The sequence below is a fragment of the Gopherus evgoodei genome, chromosome 3 (assembly GCF_007399415.2).
Source record: "Gopherus evgoodei ecotype Sinaloan lineage chromosome 3, rGopEvg1_v1.p, whole genome shotgun sequence".
Lineage (NCBI taxonomy): Eukaryota > Metazoa > Chordata > Testudines > Testudinidae > Gopherus > Gopherus evgoodei.
In genome coordinates this window covers 171,148,902-171,171,829 of record NC_044324.1, presented here as the reverse complement: position 1 = coordinate 171,171,829, position 22,928 = coordinate 171,148,902, and the positions used below count along the sequence as shown (strand labels likewise).

The window sequence follows — 22,928 nt, the reverse complement described above, 5'->3', positions numbered from 1 at the left end:
GTGCATTTAGTTTTTCCTTCCCTAGGTGTAGCACTTCACATTTGTCTTTGCTGAATTTCATTCTGTTATCTATAACTCAGCTCTCCAATTTATCAAGATCCCTCTGAATCTTAGCTCTATCCTCCAAAATACTGGCAACCCCTCACCTTCAGCTCTGTCTCATCTGCAAACTTGATCAGTATACTCTCTATCCTACACCCAGGTCATTAAATAACATCAGACCCAGAACAGATCTCTGCAGAGCCCTCTCCAATTCTACATCATTCCATTAATAGTTATTGTTTGTTCGCAGTTGTTTAATCAATTATGTATCCACTTAATGGTAGTTCTGCCAAGCCTGCATTTCTCCAGCTTACTTATCAAAATGTCATGTGGGACTGTGTCAAACAAAAGCCTTGCTGAAGTCCAGGTATATTATGTCCACTACATTACCCCTATCCACCAAATCAGTTACCTGTCAAAGAAGGAAATCAAGCTGGTCTGGCATGACGACTTCATGGTAGATCCACAGTGGCTGCTAGTCATTAACTCTTAATGCTCTATAAACAAACATTGCCTATGAGTAACTGATATTTTCTAAACAGGCACATGAAGAAGAAACATGTAAAGCAAAACACAGACCACAAAGTGTTTCAAATTTCTTGCAAATGGGATCCGAAAAAAGGTAAGATGCTCCTGTAAGATGAAAGCTGTAACACAAACTCCTCCTGTTTCAAGAAGCTTTGAATGACGATTGTACAAGATAATTCACAGGTTGAGGTTTTCAAAGAAATCTAGGGGATTTAGACATTTCTTCCATTAAAATTAATGGAAGAGAGATCTAAAACTCCTAATCTACTTTAAAAATCTCATTCAAATTTAAAATCATTCTAAAATATCCTACCAAGATACCTACAAGAAATTAGCCAATTAATATCCAGACAAACAATAGATAACTATTAAAAGCTAATTTGTGTTTTCTACCTCTATCCCATACTTTGTTCTAATTGTGAACTCTTAGAGGTAAAGTTTTTATTTAAAATTTGTGTGTTCGAACAATACCTCACACAGAGGGAATTACTTTAACTATCAGCTTCTGTATTCTCATGAAAGAAAAAAGTCAAACGTTTATATTTCAACTTTGGTCTTTAAATGACTAAGCATAAAAAAACAAGTATAGGCTTTTGCCTGTTTTAAAGAGTTTTAGTCTCAGCTATGAGAATCAAATTACTACTGTATACCTAGTGAATCTGTTTTTATTGATAAAAATCCTGTAGGAAAAGAAGTGATTAAAAAAACAAGAGCTTTTAAAATGTTTAAAGAGATTATAGTTTACTAGAATGTGTGATCACACACTCCCAATTCCTTTTTTAATACCTTCTTTTCATATCTGTAGTTGTACAAACAAGGCTCTAATAAGAAAAATTCCCATATTCCATGTCTTGCAGTGATTACAATGCAGACAACTAGCACCACATCCAAGCAGAGTTTTTTGCCAATTGTTGCATTTTTCTCCATATTTATATTTGGTCCATTTGCACTGTCATATGAATATGTCTCCTAAATTGCCAATAATTAACAACATTTTCACATGGCATTTGTTATTAAAAATATATTAGAAGTATTAGAGTGACAGAAACTTACAGAAAGTTTCCACAAAAGGAGGAGTGTTGACATCATAAATTATCGCACTTGTTCTCTGCCCAACTATCCAGGGCAAATGTGAGCTCTGAATGATCACTATTTACAAGATGTCAAGTTAGAGGAACAGCATCAACTACCCATGACATAGGGCTATGGGTTGGTTCAGTAACACAGAAAGGAGAAATTATGCACTCTCTTAGCAATCTTTAAACCATAATTGTTGAGGGGAGCAGGACAGGTCCCTACTTCATAGCTGGAACACATACAAAGCAGATGCACCAGAAAAAAAGACACTACAGCAAATAAGGGATTAAATAAAAATGTGGAAAGCAAAGAGTGCTACATAATAAATACAAACTCTTATAGCACCTTTCAGAGATCTCAAAATGCTGTGGAAACATTAAACTCCAAGCTCCTGTGAGGCTGGTGTCAACTGGGTAAACTGAAGGTTCAAAGATTAAATGACTCACTCAAGACATCACATTAAATACACTCTACCCTGCTATAATGCTACCCGATATAACACGAATTTGGATATAATGTGGTAAAGCAGCGCTCCAGTGGAAGGTGGGGGGTGGCAGGACTGCATACCCCGGGGCATCAAAGCAAGTTCGATATAACGTGGTTTCACCTATAACGCAGTAAGATTTTTTGGCTCCTGAAGACAGCATTATATCGGGGTAGAGGTGTAATCGTAAGCATCAAAGTGAGGAATGGAATCCATGAGTCCGATATCTTAGTCCCTGCACAGGTCAATACTCTCTCCTCTTCTTAGCAAGAGATATTTTGCCATAAGTAGGGCCCTATCAAATTTATGGCCATGAAAAACGTGTAACGGACCATGAAATCTGGTCTCCCCCATGAAACCTGGCTAGTGCAGGGGAAGGGCAGGACTGGGGGCTCCTACTGAGCAGTAAGCTCCAGCTGCTACTTCTGGTTGGGCTGGGGAACGATGGGACTTCCTCTCCCTCTACCAGAGCCGCTCCCAGAACTGGGTCAAACCCACCTCTGGGAACCTCGCCCTGCTGGTGGAAATTTGATGGCTGCTGGCTGGAAGCTTAACTGTGAAAGCAGGACCACTAGTAGAAGTGAGCGTGGCATACTATGGTATTGTATTGTCAACTTTACTTCTACGCTCCTGCCAGAAACAATGCAGAAATGAGAGTACTAATACCATACACCATGCCACTCTTACTCCTGTGCTGCTGCTGGTGGCAGCCCTGAATTTAGAGCTGGGCACCCGGCCAGAAGCTGCTGTTCTCTAGCTGCCCAGTTTGAAGTCAGTGCCACCATCACAGAAGCACATAAGGTTGGCAATACCATGATCACCTTAAAATAGCCTTGCAGCTCTCTGCCTCCACCACAACCATCTTTTGGGTCGGGACCCCCACGGTTTCAACACTGTGAAATTTAGGTTTTTTTAAATCCTCTGATCTTAATTTGATCAAAATGGACTGTGAATTTGGTAGGGCCCTAGCCATAAAGAAGGATGACTTAAGGCACTCTTCAGTCAAATTTTGCTTTCATGTGGCAATTCAAGCATATACCGCATGAGTTACAACAAACAAAAAAACAGAAGCAGCATAGGAAGAGCTGAACTGGTAAAACAGGCAACATTGCTCTGCTATGTCTATGCAATATTATTTTGTAAATATTTAGTAAGCATTATTTGGCTGCACTACAAATTTCAAAGACAAAATTCACAAGGCTGGTATGTTTCCAATAAAATGCTACATTATGACCTTCAAACAATAATCTACCATTCAAAGAGTAAATGCAGTAAGTCATTTTGAAATAAGTTCTCTTTGCAAGCTATGCTATCATTGGGACAAAATGACGACTTAAAAAAAAAAATCTGTTCCCAGTAAATTAAGTTTGTTCAATCGTTCTGTCACTACTTTGCTCGAACCAACCGAAGAAAGAGGGGCATACGCAAAATAGTGTCAGTATGACTGATTGACCATAATCATTTGCAGAACACATTCTGGAGTCTGTTTACAAGACTATATTATCTTCATAAGTTTAGCACAGGAATGATAAATCACTAGATTTGGTAGTTCATTTATTCTGTGAACTCATGTTTCTGTCACCAGAAGAAGAGCCAAAATGTTCATCCTTTATATTTTTAAATTAGCTAAAATGCAAAAAATGCTCTTGTAATTACTATAATTTTCTGAGCAAATATGTATCATTAAAGACATTTTGTAAGGCTCTCTTTTTTACCAAAAGAATAAAAGTTATTAAAAAAGAATTCAACGTTACTGGAAACAGTACAGCTATAACTCAGTTAACTAGGCAAGATCTATATAGCAATATTTTGGTTCAGGAAAGTGAGATCTCTCTGGAAAAAGTGTTTTGAGATAGATGCATAAACATATGCAATTCACAGTGCAATCATTTAATAATTAAAAACTACTAAGTAGTCATGAGCTTAAGTAACACTAACATTAAATTAAGGTAGCCTATCCTAACCCATGTTAATATAGGTTGTGAGGGATCTGTTACTCAAATCAAAATATGAAATATAGTTTTCAAAAGAAGAATGGATTGAAGGTAAATGGCGAGTAGACTGATGGGAAAGTATGAATCTTAGAATAGCAATAGTGAATTGTTTAGCTATTTCAAGGAAAGTTCTCAATCACATTTAGTAAAATGAAAACCTCCCCCCTCACACATTTTCCTCCACTAAATTAAATTATTTTCAGGAATAGGAAGTTAGAATTTGCCAGTAAAATTAATTTGATTTTGAGCTAAAGGAAGATTCTGAGGACCTGTTATTACAAGAACATCAATCTCATCTTCCCCAAACAAATTAGCGTTCTAGCTCCCCGATTTTATTTGAACAGAAGAGATATCAATAAAAGGATTTAGTAAGTGTGCCATACAAATAAAAACAAAGTATTATACTCAACACAACAAAGTAATTTAATATTGTTCATTAAAATTTCTCCTGAAGTAAATATTAGGAGTAGCTCAAAAGCATTTATTAAACAAGGAGCATATGCAAGAGTTTCAAAACCAGAGTAAACATATATCTGTTTCAGTTAAAAGCACATAGCTCCTTCCTAGAAACTAGTTATTCCTATTCATAAATTACTGTATATACTCGTTTATAAGCCAAATATTTTTGGTAAAAAAGTGAAGCATCAAAGAGAGGGAAGTCAGCTTATAAATGGGTCTATGCTAAAATTTGATGATTTTCAGCTCTAAGGAATCATTGAATTGAAGATTTAATACATTGTCATTTTGTATACCTGGAGCATCTGCAGGCATGGAGCCCCTCAGCTCCCTGTGACTGCGATTCGCTGTTCCCAGCCAATGGGAGATGGGGGAAGTGGCGTGCCACTTCCCGCAGCTCCCATTGGCTGGGAACGGTGACCCATGGTCACAGGGAGCTGAGGGGCTCCGTGCCTGCAGACGCTTCAGGTAAACAAAATGTCCCGCCAGCAGCTTACCCTGACAGGCTGGGAGCCAAAGTTTGCCAACCCATTTATTGATATCAGTACTGCAGCCTTTTAAAGTTGCAAAGGCTTTCTTTAGTGGATTAGATTGGCTTGAAATGGACTTCATAAGTCTCAAGTCAATGTGAAAATATAACATGCTGAATTGATGGAATCTCTAATAAAATTGAAATAGCCTGTTATCCCTGCAGACATGTTAATCTACAGGGCTGCTTTGAAATAAACAAAGAATAATAATTTGACAGTGATAAAGCAGGGGACATTCCTGTATAGTCCTACAAAATATATAACTATAACAACAACAATAATCTATTTTCATACTAGTATTTAAAATGATCAGTGAAATCAAAAGAAAAAAGGTCTTATTATGCAGTGTTCAAACTTAAAATTGTTGAATATGCAGAAGCAAATTGTGCCACTGCTCATGAATTCTGTATCAATGAGAAGCAAGTAAGAGAATGGCGAAAAAATAAAACACTAAAAGACATGCCAAGCAGCAAGAAAAAAGTCCAATGAGGTGCGCTTCATTTCCTGAATGAGAGAAAGATCTCAATAACTGGGTTGTTGAATGTCGACAAAATGGGTACATTGTCACTACAACTGGAAATCGTCTGCGTGCCCTGCAAATGTCAAAAGACGATAAATACAAGTCAGTAAAGCTGTCAATGTTTGTCCTATCAGTGGATTGGTATACTCGCTTCATGAACCGCCATGGTCTCTGTCTTCATCAGCGAACAAAGATACTGCAAAAGCTGCCTAGAGATCTGGAAGAAAAAAATCGAATCTTTCCAAAGGTTTATTATAAAATATCGAAAGGAATATGCATTTGAACGGTCACAAATAGGAAATATGAACAAAACACTGTTTTGACATTCGATCTCCCAAGAAACGGAGTGGGAACTGGTGTTGGTGAAAAAAACAGTTTTAATTAAAACCACTGGCCATGAAAAAAATCCATTTTACGGTGGTTTTATCATGTTTGGCAAATGGGTCAAATCTCCCTCCTGTTATTTTTAAAAGAAAAACCTTGCATAAAAACATGAAATTTCCTGCTGGTGTCATCCTACGTGGACACGAAAATGGGATGGATGGATGAAAGTGGGACAACTGAATGGCTGGGAAAAGTGTGGAATAAGAGACCAGGAGCACTTTTCAAGAAACCTGCTAAGCTCATTTGGGACATGTTCAGGGCACACAAGACGGATGAGGTGAAAAATGTGGCCAAAAATATGAAAACTACTTTGTCTGTAATACCTGGAGGCTTAATTTCAGTTCTACAACTGCTTGATGTCTGCCTGAACAAATCCTTGAAAGACAGGCTATGCAAAATGTGATCTGAATGGATGTGCTCACATGGCGAAGTTGACAAAAGGCAGGAATCTTATGAAGCCCAAAATCAATCTGGTTGCCTAGTGGATCAAGGACGTGTGGGTGTCCATTCCCTTGGAAATGGTAGAAAAATCATTTAGGAAATGCTGCATCAGCAATGTGCTCAACGGGTCAGAAGATGATGCCATATTTGATGATGACACAACAGAGGCTGATGATGAGAAGGAATCTGACTCTGAAGACGATTCTGCTGACATCTACGATGACAATGCAGGTGCAGCTGTGACTGAAGCTGAGTTTAATGAACTGTTTGGTGAATCAGAGACTGATTCAGACTTTAAAAAGTCTTAAAATCCTTCAAAGTCTCATACTGTTCTAAGTTACTTGTTTTAAATATCCATTTACTGATTTCAAATATTGACTAATTTTGAAGGTGAATACATATTTGTTCAGTTATTATAACAGGTTTTTCGTTAGATTACATTAAAATAATTCTAGCAGAACTTTTGAGTGTTTCCTTGTGATGCCAGCTTTTAAAACATAGCAGGTGTTGGCAAACTTTGGCTCCCGGCCCGTCAGGGTAAGCTGCTGGCAGGTCGGGACGTTTTGTTTACTTGTAGCGTCTGCAGGCACGGAGCCTCTCAGCTCCCAGTGTCTGCGGTTTGCTGTTCCCAGCCAATGGGAGCTGCGGGAATGTCATTAAATATATTAAAATAATTAAATATATTACTTTTACACTGGGGAAAACATACAATAGCTAAGTGACTTGTCTCACCACCTAACCAGAAAAAAAAGAGGAACATGGTTGAAACAAACTCAGACCAGTTTGCAATCCTTTGAAGTTTATGAACCCATGCACAAAACCATGCAGCCTCAAAGATAAGGAAGGCATTAACAGGTGACAAAATCACCCAATAATCCATTTATCAACTCCACTCAGAACTGCCAAATCTTCCCTTTATGGCTTCTTCCTGCCTTTAAAAATCCATTTCCTGCTAGTCATGTGCAAAGTATTACACTTCAGAAGAGAAAAATAAATTGCACAATTACAAAAGGGAAATAACTGACTAGCTGGTAGTATGGCTGAAAAGGATCTGGGGGTAATATTGGATCACGCAGTGCATAAGAATCAACAATGTGATGTAGTAACAGAAAAGGAAAATATCATACTGGGGTGGGTTAACAGGAGGAGTGTTGTATATAAACCACAGGAGGTAATTTCCCCAATCTACTTGGGGCTGGTAAGGCCTCAGCTAAATGACAGTGTCCAATTTTGGGCATCACACTTTAAGACAGATGTGGACAAACTAGAGAGGGTCCGGGGGTGGGGGTGGGGGAAGGATGAAAGGATTAGAACACTAGACCTATGAGGAAAGGTTAAAAAAATGGCCATGTTTAGTTCTGAGAAAAGAAGGCCTAAGGGGGAACCTGCTAACAGTCTTCAAACAATGTTAAAGACTGTTACAAAGAGGATGGTGATCAATTGTTTTCCATGTCCACTGAAGCTAGGACAAGTAGTAATTGGCTTAATCTGCATCAAGGGAGACTTAGGTTAAATATTACAAAAAACTTTCTAACTATAAGTATAATTGAATATAGGAATAGGCTTCCAAAGGTGGTTGTGGAATTCCTGTCACTAGAGGTTTTTAAGAACAGGTTAGACAAACACGTGTCAGGGATGGTCTACACAGATTTGGTTCTGTGCCAGTGAGGTGCTGGACTGATAACTTCTCAAGGTTCCTTTCAGCCATACATGTTTATGCTTTTATAGTCATCATTCACTTTATCCATGACATCCAAATCTCTAGTTTTACTTCAGCTATCACTTTGTTCTTTCTATCTATCTATCTTTAGAGACTGACACGGGTGTTCATCTTTTATACTCACAGTGAACTTGCTCTACAAAAGGGGTGCACAATATCTTATAGCAAATCAAACCTGGGTTTTCAGTGAAGGATTTAGGAAGGTATAGTGTAACAAGAATCCAATAAACAATTATCCACTAAAGAATAATTGGACCAATCACCCCTAAATTTGAGTATAGATTGATCTATTATCTATACTAACATCAGGAAAAAAGCTATGCTGGAGCAGAGGAAAAATCTCTCTTTGTAAGTATCAAAGTTAACTGCATCAATACTATGATAAAATTATTGTATTTTATTTTAATTCTATCAGAGTTTTTAAATATGAATGCTATTATCTGCTTAAAAAGAGACAACTGTCCATCTTTACCTACACTACTAAGAAACGTGACAGTGTGCTAAAAATAAAGTTGGCATAATGTCTCCAAGGTTGTGCATAAAATTGTGAATGCACCACTCAGTTAAAAAAAAATTGTTTTAAGACAATTGCAACTTGTATTAGCTTTACTAAAGATCAATACCTACCATCAACAGTATTAAAATTAAGTAGTTTAACAAAAAGTTTACATACATTAAATTCTTATCCTCAAAATGAAAGATACATCCACAGTTTCGAAGTTAGGTCAATTGTAGAGTTTTAATGGAATTCTTTGAATCTTACTCTCAGACTTTCACTCAATGCTTTTGTGCAATACATTATTGGAATTTAGGATTCTAGAGGCAAATAGAACTCTGCTAAACACTTAGTGATCCCCAAAACTGTTTTACAAATAAAGACAAAGGTAATACTTCTTTCAATAATGTTATATGCAATAGGATTATAAAGGAATAGCAATACACTGTCGGATAAAGAATAATTACAAAGTTCTTGTTATTAAAATACATATTTTAGTTCAATGTTTTGACAGATTGAAAGGGTAATCTAAGTTGTTTTGTATTTAATTTGCTTGTGGAAACTCAGTTTTGCTAAAAGAACAACAGCTATTACTATAGAATCGAACACAAAAAATTGAAGTCAAACAATCTTATACATTTATCCTCCTTTTTTTCCTTTAATCAGTTTTACATTTAAACAAGAGAAAAAAAACTTACTAGCAAAAATGGAGATATTATCCCATTTCTAACAACACAGATACTGCCACATCCCATTACTGTTCTGGCAAGGAGAGACGACAATGCCCTCCAGAGAACTGTCAGAATGCAAGTAAACCACTATTATTGCAAGTCAGCAGAATCAGCTTCCCTGGCCCCGCCCCAAATACACATTTTATAGATTCATAATGCAATCTGAAGTTTAGAATTCTTGAAGAGCATTTTCGAAGGGTTTCCGCCCATCTTTAGCAGGATCTTAATTTCTTTCTGGTAGCTTACTTGTCACATATTCTAATAAGGTTGTTTGAGTTCTTACCGCAGTTTGCATTTCTCAAAGATACTAAATTATTCATTCCACGATATGCACAATGCTAACAGCACTCCCCTTAGCAGCACTGATTCTGTTAACTATCTTTGCTGCTTAAAAACTAAAGCACTGCAAATGAACATACATCCTCAGGTTTAAGAGTATTATGTATTTTGTAAGATTTGACTAATAAAAATGAACTCTGACTAGTCTGACTTCAAGTCTTAGTTTAGTAACCAGTAGTAATAAAGTAATTTCAGAAGATTTAACCCTCAACCTGAAAATTGTTAGTTTTCAGATTAAACTAGTATAGCTTTTCTCTTTTCCAATATGTATTTGTTCTTGTCCCCCCCCCTTTTTTTTTTCTTTTGCAATTTAAGAGATGCCTAGGATTAACTAAGATTGTTAGGGGAGTTTGGTTCTTTTAAATTGTCCTTATACCCATCTTTATATCCAGAAAGCCATACATTCGTTAAAAAAAAACTCAACAAACAAACTGATGGTTAGGAGAAAAAAAATATGATGCCAATCAAATTCAGAGGATTCTGACATAATCACAATTATTGTGAGATGGAAGTAACTATATGGAACAACCTATGCAACTATTACAGACACCATTATATAACCATCTTCTCTCTGTCCCCATCTCCTTTCACTACTAATTCAAAGTCCCCTCTAGATGCAAGTTGCACATAAAAATTTATTCTTCTCATACTCATTCTTAAACCACTCACTTGGGCTAGCATTTCTTGAGACCCTAAAATAGATACTCCACAATAGCATTTGTTGTTCCTTCCCAGTTCAGATAAAATGTTTTTTAAGGGTTCTGTTACAGGTGTGGAAGAAGGGAAAGAATTAACAAGAATTTGTAGAGGATCTTAATGCATGTCAGTTTGTTAACAAGAGTTAGGCCAGCTGTAACCCTAATGACATGTGACTTGTAAAAGCGAGGATTGTGTGAGGCGAGCAGAAAAAAACTGTGAGAGAAGTTATTACGACCTTGCACTGATAATTAAATCTGTAGGCTGGCGCCCAGAAGCTGAAAGAAATAAGATAGCAGGATAGCCTATGCATAAACAAAATGCATCTGTTGCTCATCATCATGTCTGTAATATTGCTTGCTATTGTCTGTAACAAAGGTATAAATGCTTGCTGTAATTGTTTACCTGTGGAGAGACCTGTCCGGGACTGGGGCAACCCAGTGTCCTAGGGCACTCCCTCCCTCAATTAAATATTGCTTAAGAAATAATAAAGTATTTGATTTTGCTGCACCCAAACTAAAAGCGAGAACTGAGTTTTTCTCCGACACAGGTGACTAGATTGTGGTCAATACTGGACACCTCATACTATGTTACTGTTTTTTTTTAAAACAGGAATATTATATGGACAACACTGAAGCGGAAAAAAAGCAAAAATGTGTGTATTCATATCATTACATATGCCTTCCCCTATTTACAGCTATTCTCTTAAAAGATTGACTATTGTAAGTGAAGGCTCTAAAATGATTCTCCTCATAGCTTCATTCCCTTAACATTTTCATTTCAGTCACTTTTTGACTGCCAAATTGAACTTTTCAGGAAGCAGACATCAGGAACTTTCCATATATGTACTGTGAGAAAACAATTCCCTTCCTTACACCTACAATATGCAAACCTTCACAAAAAGTACTATTGTCTTTGCTATAGGTGATTTTTCTTGTAATCACTAATACCAATTTAAAAATACAATCCTGGAAGAATATTAACTTAAAATCAGACATCCCTTTCAACTGAACTCTGGAAAACAGTGCTAGATATCTTTCAGCTGTTTGAGGGTCCTGATGCCTTATGACCCTGTTAGTTGTATGATTACCCACTGTTTCATTAAATCTTTCAAAGCTTCCTAATATTAATAACATTAAATATTAAAATATTAAATATAAAAGTAGTTAAACTTCAAATTGAAGATTTTTTGGACAAAGTCAAATTTTTAACATTTACAAAGGTCCAGATGACCTCTGAAGTTACCAACACAATTAAGTAATATCAATTAATCGGGTTATGAATAACTCTATAATTTGTCTGAAGAATATGCCAAGTATAACTGTCATGCCAAAATAAAATATTTTAGTGTGTTTTCCACAATGCAAGAAGAGGTTCACTAACCATATGATTAAACCAATTACAACTACAAATTTCATAATTTTTCTTCTATATTTTCTTAGCCTGCATAGTAAGCAATTCTTGCAGCAGAACTGGACAGGTATAAAGAGGATTTTCTTATTCAATTTGAAGAATGTGAAGGATTTTAATATTGTTACACAGATCTAGGTAAAGAAACTTTAGAAATGTAATTGCAGGTAAAATATATCCTCTTGAGAATTAATATTTTAATATAGATTTCTCAAATTTGTTTCACCTATCACTATTCCATGTGGAGTTAAATACATTGTAACTATTTTAATATATAGTAGACAACTCAAAAGGACCAACAGATTAGATCAATCTACCCAATAAGGAAACTGCTTCCAAACACTAAAATTCCCAGTGTAACATATATTCTTAAAAATGTGTACATACTTTAAAAAAAAAAAAAAAAGGACCGAGATTTGCTTTTATAAAAAGCTGTTTAAGTTTGGGGCAGTTTCAGCACATTTCCTAGCAACAGAAGTGCTGATGACATTTGAGCTGCTGAGCCAGTGATTTGTCCAGGTGAAAAAACTTCCATGATGAACAAGTAGTAGAAAAAGGGATGAGAAAAGCCCTGCACTTTAAACCTGATGTTATCTAGTGCAGATAAACAGCTTTAACATATGTACATCAAAAAAGGCTTTTGGTTTTTGGTATGGAAAAAAGGGAAAATTAACTAAGCTCCATAAAACAAGCTGGATGATGAGACATCCTGGTTTTCATATTAAGTTAGCAGGCTGGTTAAACATCCTTGCCTGATGATCAAATGCCCAGATCCCTTACACTTTAAATTAGCTTTGGCAAAGAAATCTTGAACTGAAATGTATTAGAGTTTGGGCACACAAATTAAAGATATTTATTTGGATGAGAGCTAGCTAGCCAAGGCTAATCCTGACAAGACTTACATGATACTGATTAGCAGAGGCAAGCAGCTAGAGATGCCAAGAATAATATCTGCCCCTTTAATTGAGGTTGTCTACCTTTAGATGGGTCAGGTTTATGATGTAAAAATATGGTTGGGCTCCCAGCTGCTACTAGGAAATCAGGCAGCAGCAACAGAAATGTCAGGTTTTTATCATCCACAGACAACTAGGGGGTTGCAACCATTCCTTCGGATTAGGAACTTGCAACTACCATCCATATCCTTGTCACTTCAAGATTAAACAAATGCAATTACATTTACACGAAGCTGCACCTTAAAACGCATTCAGAAACTGAAGCAGAAGCTGAATACAGCACTCTGCTTGGTAAGTGGAGTACCTCACCATGATTGCATTCAATCCATGTTTCATGTGCTGCACGGTCTGCCTATGGGTTTGTGTGTCATTTTTAAGGTGGGTTTGACCTGTAGAGGTCAAAATGGTTGAGCATCTATGTACCGGAATGCCTTTACCCATGTCATGCCATGACAGTTGAGAGCAGCAGAAATACTAGATGTGAAGCCCCACTGAAGGGACTGCTGGCAGGGCATTCTCTAGGAGAGCTTTATGGCTTTGGAATTTACTCACTTTGTCCAAAGTAGTCCAAACCCAATGAACTACAGGAACACTGCAAAAGCTCATCTTTCCACCCTCTTTTCTTCCCCCGACCCTCCCAGCATTTGGGGAAATGGTTAGGGGGCAGCAGGAAGGGGAAGATTAATTGAGTTAATTGGTTTGTTGGTAATGGATTGCACTGATTGTATGGCTGTGATTTAGTTTGGTTATTTTTTCTTGTTTGTACAAAGTTCTGCCAGGAGTCCCTTGAGAATACAGATAGGCATTCTTTATTTAGACTTGTAAGAACAAAAAAAATAAATCAATTGTTCAGAACAGACTAATGTAGGATGTATGTGTGCAGCAGACTGCTAGAACTTCTGCTACTAAACAAGTGGCAAGAATGTACTTGTGTGTGTCTGGATATTCTTTATAGTAAATAGTACAAGTCCCATCAAATTTAAGTAACCTGCACACATGGAACATTATAAATATTTCAATTAAATGAAAAACTGGACGTGTTGGCTGTAATTGTTAAGGCGTAAGAGCACTGCTGAGTCTCATGCAACCTCATTGCATATGTCATTTCAGTCTTTATGGCAGCTCAGTTCTGGTGAAGAGGTGATTATTAAAGTAAGATAACGTCATAATAAGGAAAATGACAAATTGTTCAATGACAGCTAAGAAAGAAAAAAGTGCAGAAATGCACCGAACCCTCACTGAATGCGGGATTTGGGATCCACGCATGGTACTTCATTATAGCGGGGACTGCGTTAAAATGAATTGCAATAAATTAAATTTGGGATCTAAAGCCGTGACCGCATTATATGCGAATTTGTGCTATACAGATACGTGTTCTAGCGAGGGTCCGATGTATGACAAATGTGATTCCATTTTACTCTACTGTGGTTCTTATATTATGCCAGGGACATATATTATGGTGATCGATGCCAGTATAAAACTGTAAAATAAAGGGGTCCAGAATAAAATGGCTGCCTGAAGCCTGAGTTCTGAGGGGCTATCAAATTTATCTGCTTCCATCAACCCTCAAAATTTATTAAACGCCCCAAAAAACAGCAGATTTGAAGATGGATTCTCCAAAAAATCCAAATATTTAAAAAAGAGATACCTCAACTAAGAAGAGTGTTATTGGCTCAGAATGTAAAGAGACTTCTAAAACTCCACGTGGCAGTCAAATCAGACAGAAATGCCAAGGCTGAAGAAAATCAAATGGCTACCAAAGTGGATATGCCATGAAAGAGGATCTGATGCCCAATCTTCTAGCAGTAATGAAGAAAGTTACTGATGTGAAAAGAGTATGTCACTGTGCCAGAAACTGGCCTAAGAGAAATAAGTGAGACACAGTCATATGGCAGTGATAGAACAGAGAGAGAGATGCAGCTTAAACTGGATGATATAGAAAACAGAGAGAAGGAAAATCATCAGAATTAAGGGAATAACTGAAGACACTGTTGACTGAAAATACAATCTGTATATAAAAACTGTAATTGCAGAGTCATTACAACTGAGCTCTCTAGGGCAGGTAAAGTTGGAGAGAGCACACAGAGTGCTGCTTCCCCTGCCTGGATCTCATAATAATGGACCCAGAGATCTAATTGTGAAATTTCACGATCTGAATATTAAAAAAGCCAGAAAGCATTCACTGCTCATACTCAGAGGCCGCAAGCGACAATTTTTCCCATGACCCCTCTGTCCTAACTTCAAAAAAAGAGAAGGAAGCCGGGGGGAAATTACAACAGAACTCAGAACGGCAGATATCCACTACAGTTGTGAATTCCTATTTAAACTCTCAATCAGCTTCCAAAATCAGTACTATACAGTAAGCAAATTTAAACAAGAAAAAAAATACACTCTCAATTACTATCTCCGACATACAGAAGAATATTACAGAGGTAGTAACGAAAGATAAATTGCCAAAAAAATTGTGGCAGTCAATGAAACACAGGAAAAGGAAGATAGGAGAAGAAAAGACTCTAGAAACCATCCTGGCATTGAAAGAAATGAAGCTGAACAAGAAACCTCTAACACATGAGGAATAACCTAAATATTAACCAGAAGGAACTTCTTGGGGGTCACCAAGGATGAACAGTGTTAATGTTATGAAAAAAATTGTATGAAGTTTGTTTTAATTGGGGTGATCATAAGTCTGATAGCAGTTTCTAAAACAGAGGGGATTTGGAGGTATAGTAGAGGTATAGTAGAGATTAGAGAAAATAGAGAAGGTATGGGGAAGAGTTCTTAGGGGTTCTTTGTAAATGCTCCCCATGTAAATCAAATGATCAGATGGCAATCTATCCCTAAGGACATATGTTAAGGTCCCACAGATGGAGAAAGTACCTCCTATGGATTGCAAGAGAAGCAGTGCAAGTGTTCATAGGACTAGTACAGGGGTTTCAGGTTCCACAAAACACAATCATTTTGTAACTGATTTATATGCTATGTTGGTATTTTACTTATGGATTTAAAGTAAGGGGAGAGGAGAGGGAACCAGGGAGGTTAGGGAGATTATTACAAGAAATAGATAGGGAAACTTACAAACAGAAACCAAGCCACACACAGACACACAATCATGAATGCAACATAATAAGAAATGAGAGAGACTGACCAGGCAGGGGTTTGTGCCAAACAGCTAAAGAACAGTATTGCAAAACTTAAGCTAAATAAAGACAAGGTCGGTGAAGTAATATCTTTTATTGGACCAGCTTCCGATGGCAAGAGAAACAAGCTTTTGAGCTTACACACAGCTCTTCTTCTTCAGTCATGGGAAAGCTACTCAAAGTGTCACAGCTAAAAACAAGGTGGAACAGATTGTTCAGCATAAGTAGATAACATATTGTAAGAGGTTGTTCAAGGTGAAGTTGCCAGTTAACACCTTTACAGGTGTTAACCTCACCTTGCAGGGTCACAGAACCTGGACTCCAGCTTGACCGTCCGCATAATTAAACAGCCCCTTAGCATGAGCCAACTGGCACAGACCCACGAGAGGTGTCTAACTGTAGTGTAGACATGCCCTCTGAGTAGCTTTTCCAGATCTGAAGAAGAGCTCTGTGTAAACTCAAAAGCTTATCTCTTTCACCAACAGAATTTGGTCCAATAAAAGATATTACTTCACCCATTTTGTTGCTCTAATATCCTGGGAACAACACAGCTGCAAACAATATGTAAATAGTTTTTCTCAATGGCTCTTCCTTATAAAGTAACATCTCTGAATGTCAAAGGGCTAAACAATATCATTAAAAGGAACAGCACCTGGAAGAATCTAAAAAGCCCACTCTCAGATTATTGAATTCATTTTCAGTAAGGTCAAAGAATGGACATGAAAGGTAATTTGTTTCAGCAGACTTTTTTGCTTCAGCTGAAGAAAAAAACAGGAATGGGAATAATATTTGCTAAACATGCACCTTTTCCATTAAAGATCAATTTAAGGATAAGCAGGGATGGTTTATCTTGTTGGAGGGTGCAACTACACGGTTATTAATAACAGTGGGCTCAGTGTATGCTCCCAAAAAAAGCAAACCCCCCCTTTTTTAAGGACTTCTTTAAAATACTGCAGCGCTTTGTGGGAAAAATGGTTACTAACCTTTCATAACTGTTGTTTTTCCCAGATGTGTTGCTCATGTCCATTTCGTGCTAGGTGTGTGTGTGCCATGTGCACAGTTGCCAGAGTTTTTTTCCCCTCTGTGGAATCCGTAAGGCCAGCTCTAGCACCCTCTGGAGTCACACTCTTGGTGCTGTTGCTAGGCCGAACAAGAGCACAGCAAACTGGCATTGTGACTGATCAACCACAAATCACAGGAATCTCCTGTGGCCAGGAAATATCCAAATATGAAAGCATGCATCCTTCAAGTCACGGGCCCTACCAATCTCCAGGGAGGGAATGATGAAAGCCAGGGAGATCATACGGAACTTCAAACTTTTGAGATAATTTTTGAGGTCTCACACATCCACGATGGGACATAGGCCCCTTTTGGCCTTCGGAATGAGAAAATACCAGGAGTAAGAACCTTTCCCTCTTCGTTCCACAGGAACTTCCTCTACAGCCCCCAGTAGTAGGAGGGCTTGCACCTCCTGGGCGAGCAGGTGCTCGTGAGAAGAGTCCCTGAAGGAGGACAGGGGCGGGGGGTGGGAAAGAGGGATAGAAAGAAATGGAGGGTGTACCGGACTGCCACCGTATTGAGAACCCAGTGGTCCGTAGTTATAGCGGTCCAAGCAGGGAGGTAAGGCAACAAATGGTGGGAAAATAAAGAATGAGACAGATCCTGGTTGCAGGCTGGGAGGTCGCCCTATCACTAAAGTATAACAGTTCTTACTAGTTTGGTAACTATCCACTAAGTATAACTATTTACACAGAAGAAAGTTCAAAGAACTACTGAATGGGAATCACTTGCTAGAGCAAGGAGAGCATTTCAGCACCAACACCGGCAGTAAGAAGAAATTGAAGGAGGAAGGGGGCCGGTGGTATCCTTAAACTGTGCATATGGGAGCCACTCCAGAAGGCACCAGAGCCAGCTCCCTACGGATACCACTGAGGGTAAAAACTTCTGGCACCGGTGCACGTGGTGAGCACACAGACCTTCAATGATCATTTGAAGGACTGCTGCAGCAGGGAAAGTTGGTCACAAGCTTATTCAACTTATTTCAACATCTGAGCAAAATATCTTTTTGATGTAATATATGGAGATATGATACGTGCCAAATCAGAATGATGATGAAATAATTATTTTCTCTAAACAGGAAGTCTAGTTTTAGATGCATTATTGTTATAACCTGGAATCGTATTTTATTTGCATATCTTTGTTCAATAGCTATGTAACAGCAAGCAGTATTATGCCTAGACAAATAATTTTTGTTTATGATTTTCACTATACACCAATATTCTCTAGGTTATCCATTCCTAAAAGAATTTTTAAAGCAGTTATAGACAAAGTAAAATAATATAAAAAGTTTCACAGTGATTCTCCCAGTGCCTGATCTGAAGCCTGTTGATGTTAATGGACTTTGGTTCAGGCCCAGGTTATTTCACATCAAATGTATTCAGTTTGTAAGTTAAAAGATGATTTTCCTATCTTCTAGCCCAGCGGTCAGCAACCATCGGCACACAGCCCATCTGGGTAATCCACTGGCGGGCCAAGAGACATTTTATTTACATTGACCATCCGCAGGCATGGCCCTCTGCAGCTCCCAGTGGCCATGGTTCGCTGTTCCCGGCCAACGGGAGCTGTGGGAAGTGGTCAACGCTTCTGGCAGCTCCCATTGTCTGGGAACGGTGAACCGTGGCTACTTGGAGCTGCGGGGGGCCGTGTCTGCGGAAGGTCAACATAAACAAAATGTCTCGCAGCCCGCCAGCAGATTACCCTGAGGCACCACATGCCGAAGGTTGCCGAACCCTGTTCTAGCCTGACAAACTCAAAAAGTGTTATGGTGTTTTCCCCCCCCTTACATCACTAGTATCAGCTTACCCTTGATAGCAAACTATCTGTATTTACAGTAACATGTTCATAAGAAGGCTGTTGTAAGGGATTATGCTGCTACCACTCACATTTTAGTAGCAGTATGTAAGTATGCTAGCTGTGTTCAGAGCTAAGTGCAAATGACTTTTTATTTAACTGTTAAAATGTCGCAAAATATTTAGGTCAGAATGAATTTATACTACTTATTCCCACTTTTTTATTTTCTTATATTTAAATAGGTCACAGTCTGACTTTATATTCAACTAATCTTAAGGAATAAAAGGTATGAAGCTAAAGAACACTATATACAAAATAAGGAACATGTATACATGGAAACAGTATAACAAAAGACAATCTTATCTTTAGCATTATGTTTACTACAGGTCTCTCGCAACTTACGCGCATTTAACATGCGCAATTTCAGCTTTACGCTGAAAGACCTGGAGTCTGGGAGGGGGCGTGGCCTCAAGTAGAAGAGGCGGGGCCTCAAGATTTAAAGGTCCTAGGGCACTAGCTGTGGCTGGGAGTCCCAGGGCCTCTAAATCATCCAGGGGGTTCCCAGTTGCAGAGGTGGCTGGTAGCCCCTGGGGCGAACTAAAGGGCCCGAGGCTCCAGCCACCATGGAGCTTCAGGCCCTTTAAATGCCCACCCCAGCCCGGCTGCCAAAGCTGCGGGTGGGATTTAAAGAGCTTCTCTGGGCTCCCCACACCATGGCGGGAAGCTGGTGGAGCCCTTTAAATCCCGCCTGCAGCTTTGGCAGCTGGGCTGGGGGGGAGGGGGAGCCCTTTAAATCCTGCCCGCAGCTCCAGCGGCGGGACCAGGGGGCATTTCAAAAGGGCTCCACCGGGCTGCCAACCGCGGCGGGAAGCCTGGCGGAGCCCTTAAAATCCAGCCCGCAGCTCCGGCGGCAGGACCAGGGGCATTTAAAGGGCTCCACTGGGCTCCCCGCCGCAGAGAGAAGCCTGGTAGAGCCCTTTAAATCCCGCTCGCAGCTCCGGCAGACAGGTGGGGGAGGAGCTCTTTAAATCCCACCCTCAGCTCCGGCGGTGGGACCGGGGGGGGGGCATTTAAAGGGCTCCACCAGCCCTTTAAATCCCCTCCCTTGCCTCCGCCGCCGGAGCTACGGCAGGATTTAAAGGGCTTGGGGTTTTGACTATATGTGGTTTTTGCTTTACGTGATAACCACGGAACGGAACCCCCGCCTAAGATGCGACAGACCCATACTTAATTCTTTAATTTTTGTGCTCAGGATGATATGATTCTTCTAGGCCTTACCCTTTTCACACATCAAAAGTTCTATATAATCAAAGTTTCTCTAACAATTTAGTTGATGTATGAAGCAGAACATAGTATTTGAAATGCTAGTAATAGAAAGATCGTTTTGGTTGGCTAAATAAGTGGGTTTCACTTGAAGACACAGGTAACATTTTTTGTTGACTAAAAAAAAAATATCACTTTTCTGAGTAGCCACGTCTTACAAAGTGCAAGCATTCCAAAACTATTCTATTTCAAACTGTTTGCACAGTTTACATGTTGCTGTAATTTCCTTGTCCTTTTCACAAACAAAATATTTGGGTTGAAATAAGGGCTCTCTCCTTAATGGCACAAACAAGTTATGACTCACTACAGAATCAAGGGCAAGTTTGATAGTGAGGATCAACAATTTTATACATGCATGAATATCTGACAGGGAAAATATGAAAAACCCTAGAAAAATAAATTACTGTGACTGAGCTTTGCAGAATTATCATGAAAATGTACCATCACATGCAAAACATCTACTTGCTCATTCTCATAATGATGAGGAAACAATTTTACTTCCTTACCAAAAACATTGCCCCAGGTAAACAGCTGAGCAAAATTTTGCATACCAGCTATATTTCTTTCACTATTCACTCTTGCATTTAGAACTTTCAGTTCTCCCTTCCTTCCAGCATACTGCTAATTAAGGTCACATTGTAACTGAAGACATTAAATATCATCTTCATTCCTCATCCCAATTCCTCCCAATGAAGGTTTAAGGCAAGAATTTTATCGTTTTTTATTTTAAGAATTCACACAAAATAATTAGATCAACTATGAAATGTCTAAAGACTATACATTAAAGCAATGTATTTTTGATTCATGATTAGGCCTAAAAAAGCAGTTTGTTTCATTTAAGTGTCCTACAAACTTTCAGTATCTTTTACAAGTTTATAAACTGGGAATACAATCCAAAACTCACATTTTACTGTCATTTGGCATTTACTTCATAATTTATGTTTATTTGTGTTTATTACATCCAATTCTTAATTTAACCAAATGAAATGAAGAATACCCAAGTGTCTGAAACTGACTAGTACAGATACTTCTCAATAGTATTTCCAACTGTTCTAAATTTGATATCTTCATTAAAATTTTTAACCATCTGGCAGGAACTGTTCTCTATACTAAGGTTTCAGACAGCACATCTAGGTTAGGCTTAAATTCTAAAGATTCCTTCAGAAAACCTTGCAGATATAGCTCAAGAAGCCAGGATGTTGTTATTCTCTGTTACTAGTGACTTGTTTAAAAGTGAGAAACTGGAATTAAGACAACAATGTGCCTATTAAGCTTACCAACTAAAGCACTGAATCAATGGGGGCTAAACTCCCAGGACTGGGGAAGAGATGTTAGATTTTCTTCGTTTGATTTCTCCTTTTCATAATAAATTAAGATCTTATATAACAAAAAAAAGAAAAATCTGTATAAAATTCACAACATTTTCTATAGAAAGGAAAATCCTCAAACACATCTTGAGGAAAGAAAAATTAAGATTTACTTTATTTTACACATTTCTACAAGTAATAGATGAACTGCTCTCAGGAATAGTACTTGTGTGAATGATAGTCAAAGCTCAGACATTCACCAGCTGGTAAGAGAGTATAGGCATATAAATACACAATCAACTGAGGTTTCTGGAGGCCCATCTGTACTAAAGTAGTAGTAGTATCTTCTCTACTAAAAAACCCAGTGTGCATTAAGTATCACAAAACTTGGCACTGAAAGGTCAAGAAATTAAGATTTCAGTTTAAATTTTTCATCTAATCTCTATATTCTGAACAATCTGCAGTCAGAGAAAAAAAGTTTAAAAGCCTTACCAGTTTCCTGTGAATTCAACACTTCTAAGGCATGCATCATGGCACTTGCAAAGACATTGGCATCTTCTTTACTGCCAAAGTTAAGACCATACACCTGTCTAGCATCACGCCACTGGTGGAAGGTCTGTGTAGCTTGATTGTACTTCAATCCTTTTGGAATGGCACAATTTATTACCACCTACAACGATAAAGTAAATACTTGTAAGTACATTTTAAGTCTCAAATATTTACTGTAATTTTCTTAATACAATTGAGCTTTATTTAATTACTTGCCTGCAGCCATTTTTGATTATTTAAATTTTTTAAACCTGTTTCTAACAGATAACACTTAGTTATTCATCAGTAACACTAAGGGCTTGGCTACACTCGAAACTTCAAAGCGCTGCTGCGGGAGCGCTTTGAAGTGCGAGTCTGGTCACAGCGCCAGTGCTGGGAGAGAGCTCTCCCAGCGCTGCACATACTCCACCTCCTCATGGGGATTAGCTTGCAGCGCTGGGAGCCGCACTCCCAGCGCTGCAGCACAGTTTACACTGGTGCTTTACAGCGCTGTTTCTTGCAGCGCTCAGGGCTGTGTTTTTTTCACACCCCTGAGTGAGAAAGTTGCAGTGCTGTAAAGCGCCAGTGTAGCCAAGGCCTAACACTCAGATACTCATCAGAAGGCTAAGTTTGCTTCTTCTTTTAAGCCAAGACCCAGCACTGCCCCAAATCTGTGGTGAAAACCTTGGGGCCACCAATTTCTGCATAATTTAAAGGTTTAATTTTATACTTCTTTTAACTATATGAACTTTCTGATGAACCAAGACAGCGTTTTCTTTTGGACTTTGAGAAGTACTGTCCCCTTTTCTCTCAGTGGGGCGTTACTTTGCTATCATTAAGCTTCATATTTCAGTGTCAACTATTTTTTCTATGACCATTTCATCAGGAATAACCTTGTAAACTATGAATGTGTGCGTGCTTGGATATTAGAAGCTGTTTACAACCCACAATCCAAAAGGCTGTCTTTGAGCTTTAACATATC

General features: G+C 38.4%; 1 protein-coding gene across 10 annotated transcripts in view; it reads right to left on the bottom strand.

Moving 5' to 3' along the window:
* ENAH (ENAH actin regulator) overlaps positions 1-22,928 on the bottom strand; it is a 182,279-nt gene that overhangs the window by 73,828 nt on the left and 85,523 nt on the right. For all 10 annotated transcript variants that reach the window (XM_030557407.1, XM_030557408.1, XM_030557413.1 and 7 more), the window contains exon 3: positions 21,911-22,088. In XM_030557407.1, coding sequence (XP_030413267.1) covers positions 21,911-22,088 — 178 coding nt within the window. The remainder of the gene's footprint in view (positions 1-21,910; positions 22,089-22,928) is intronic.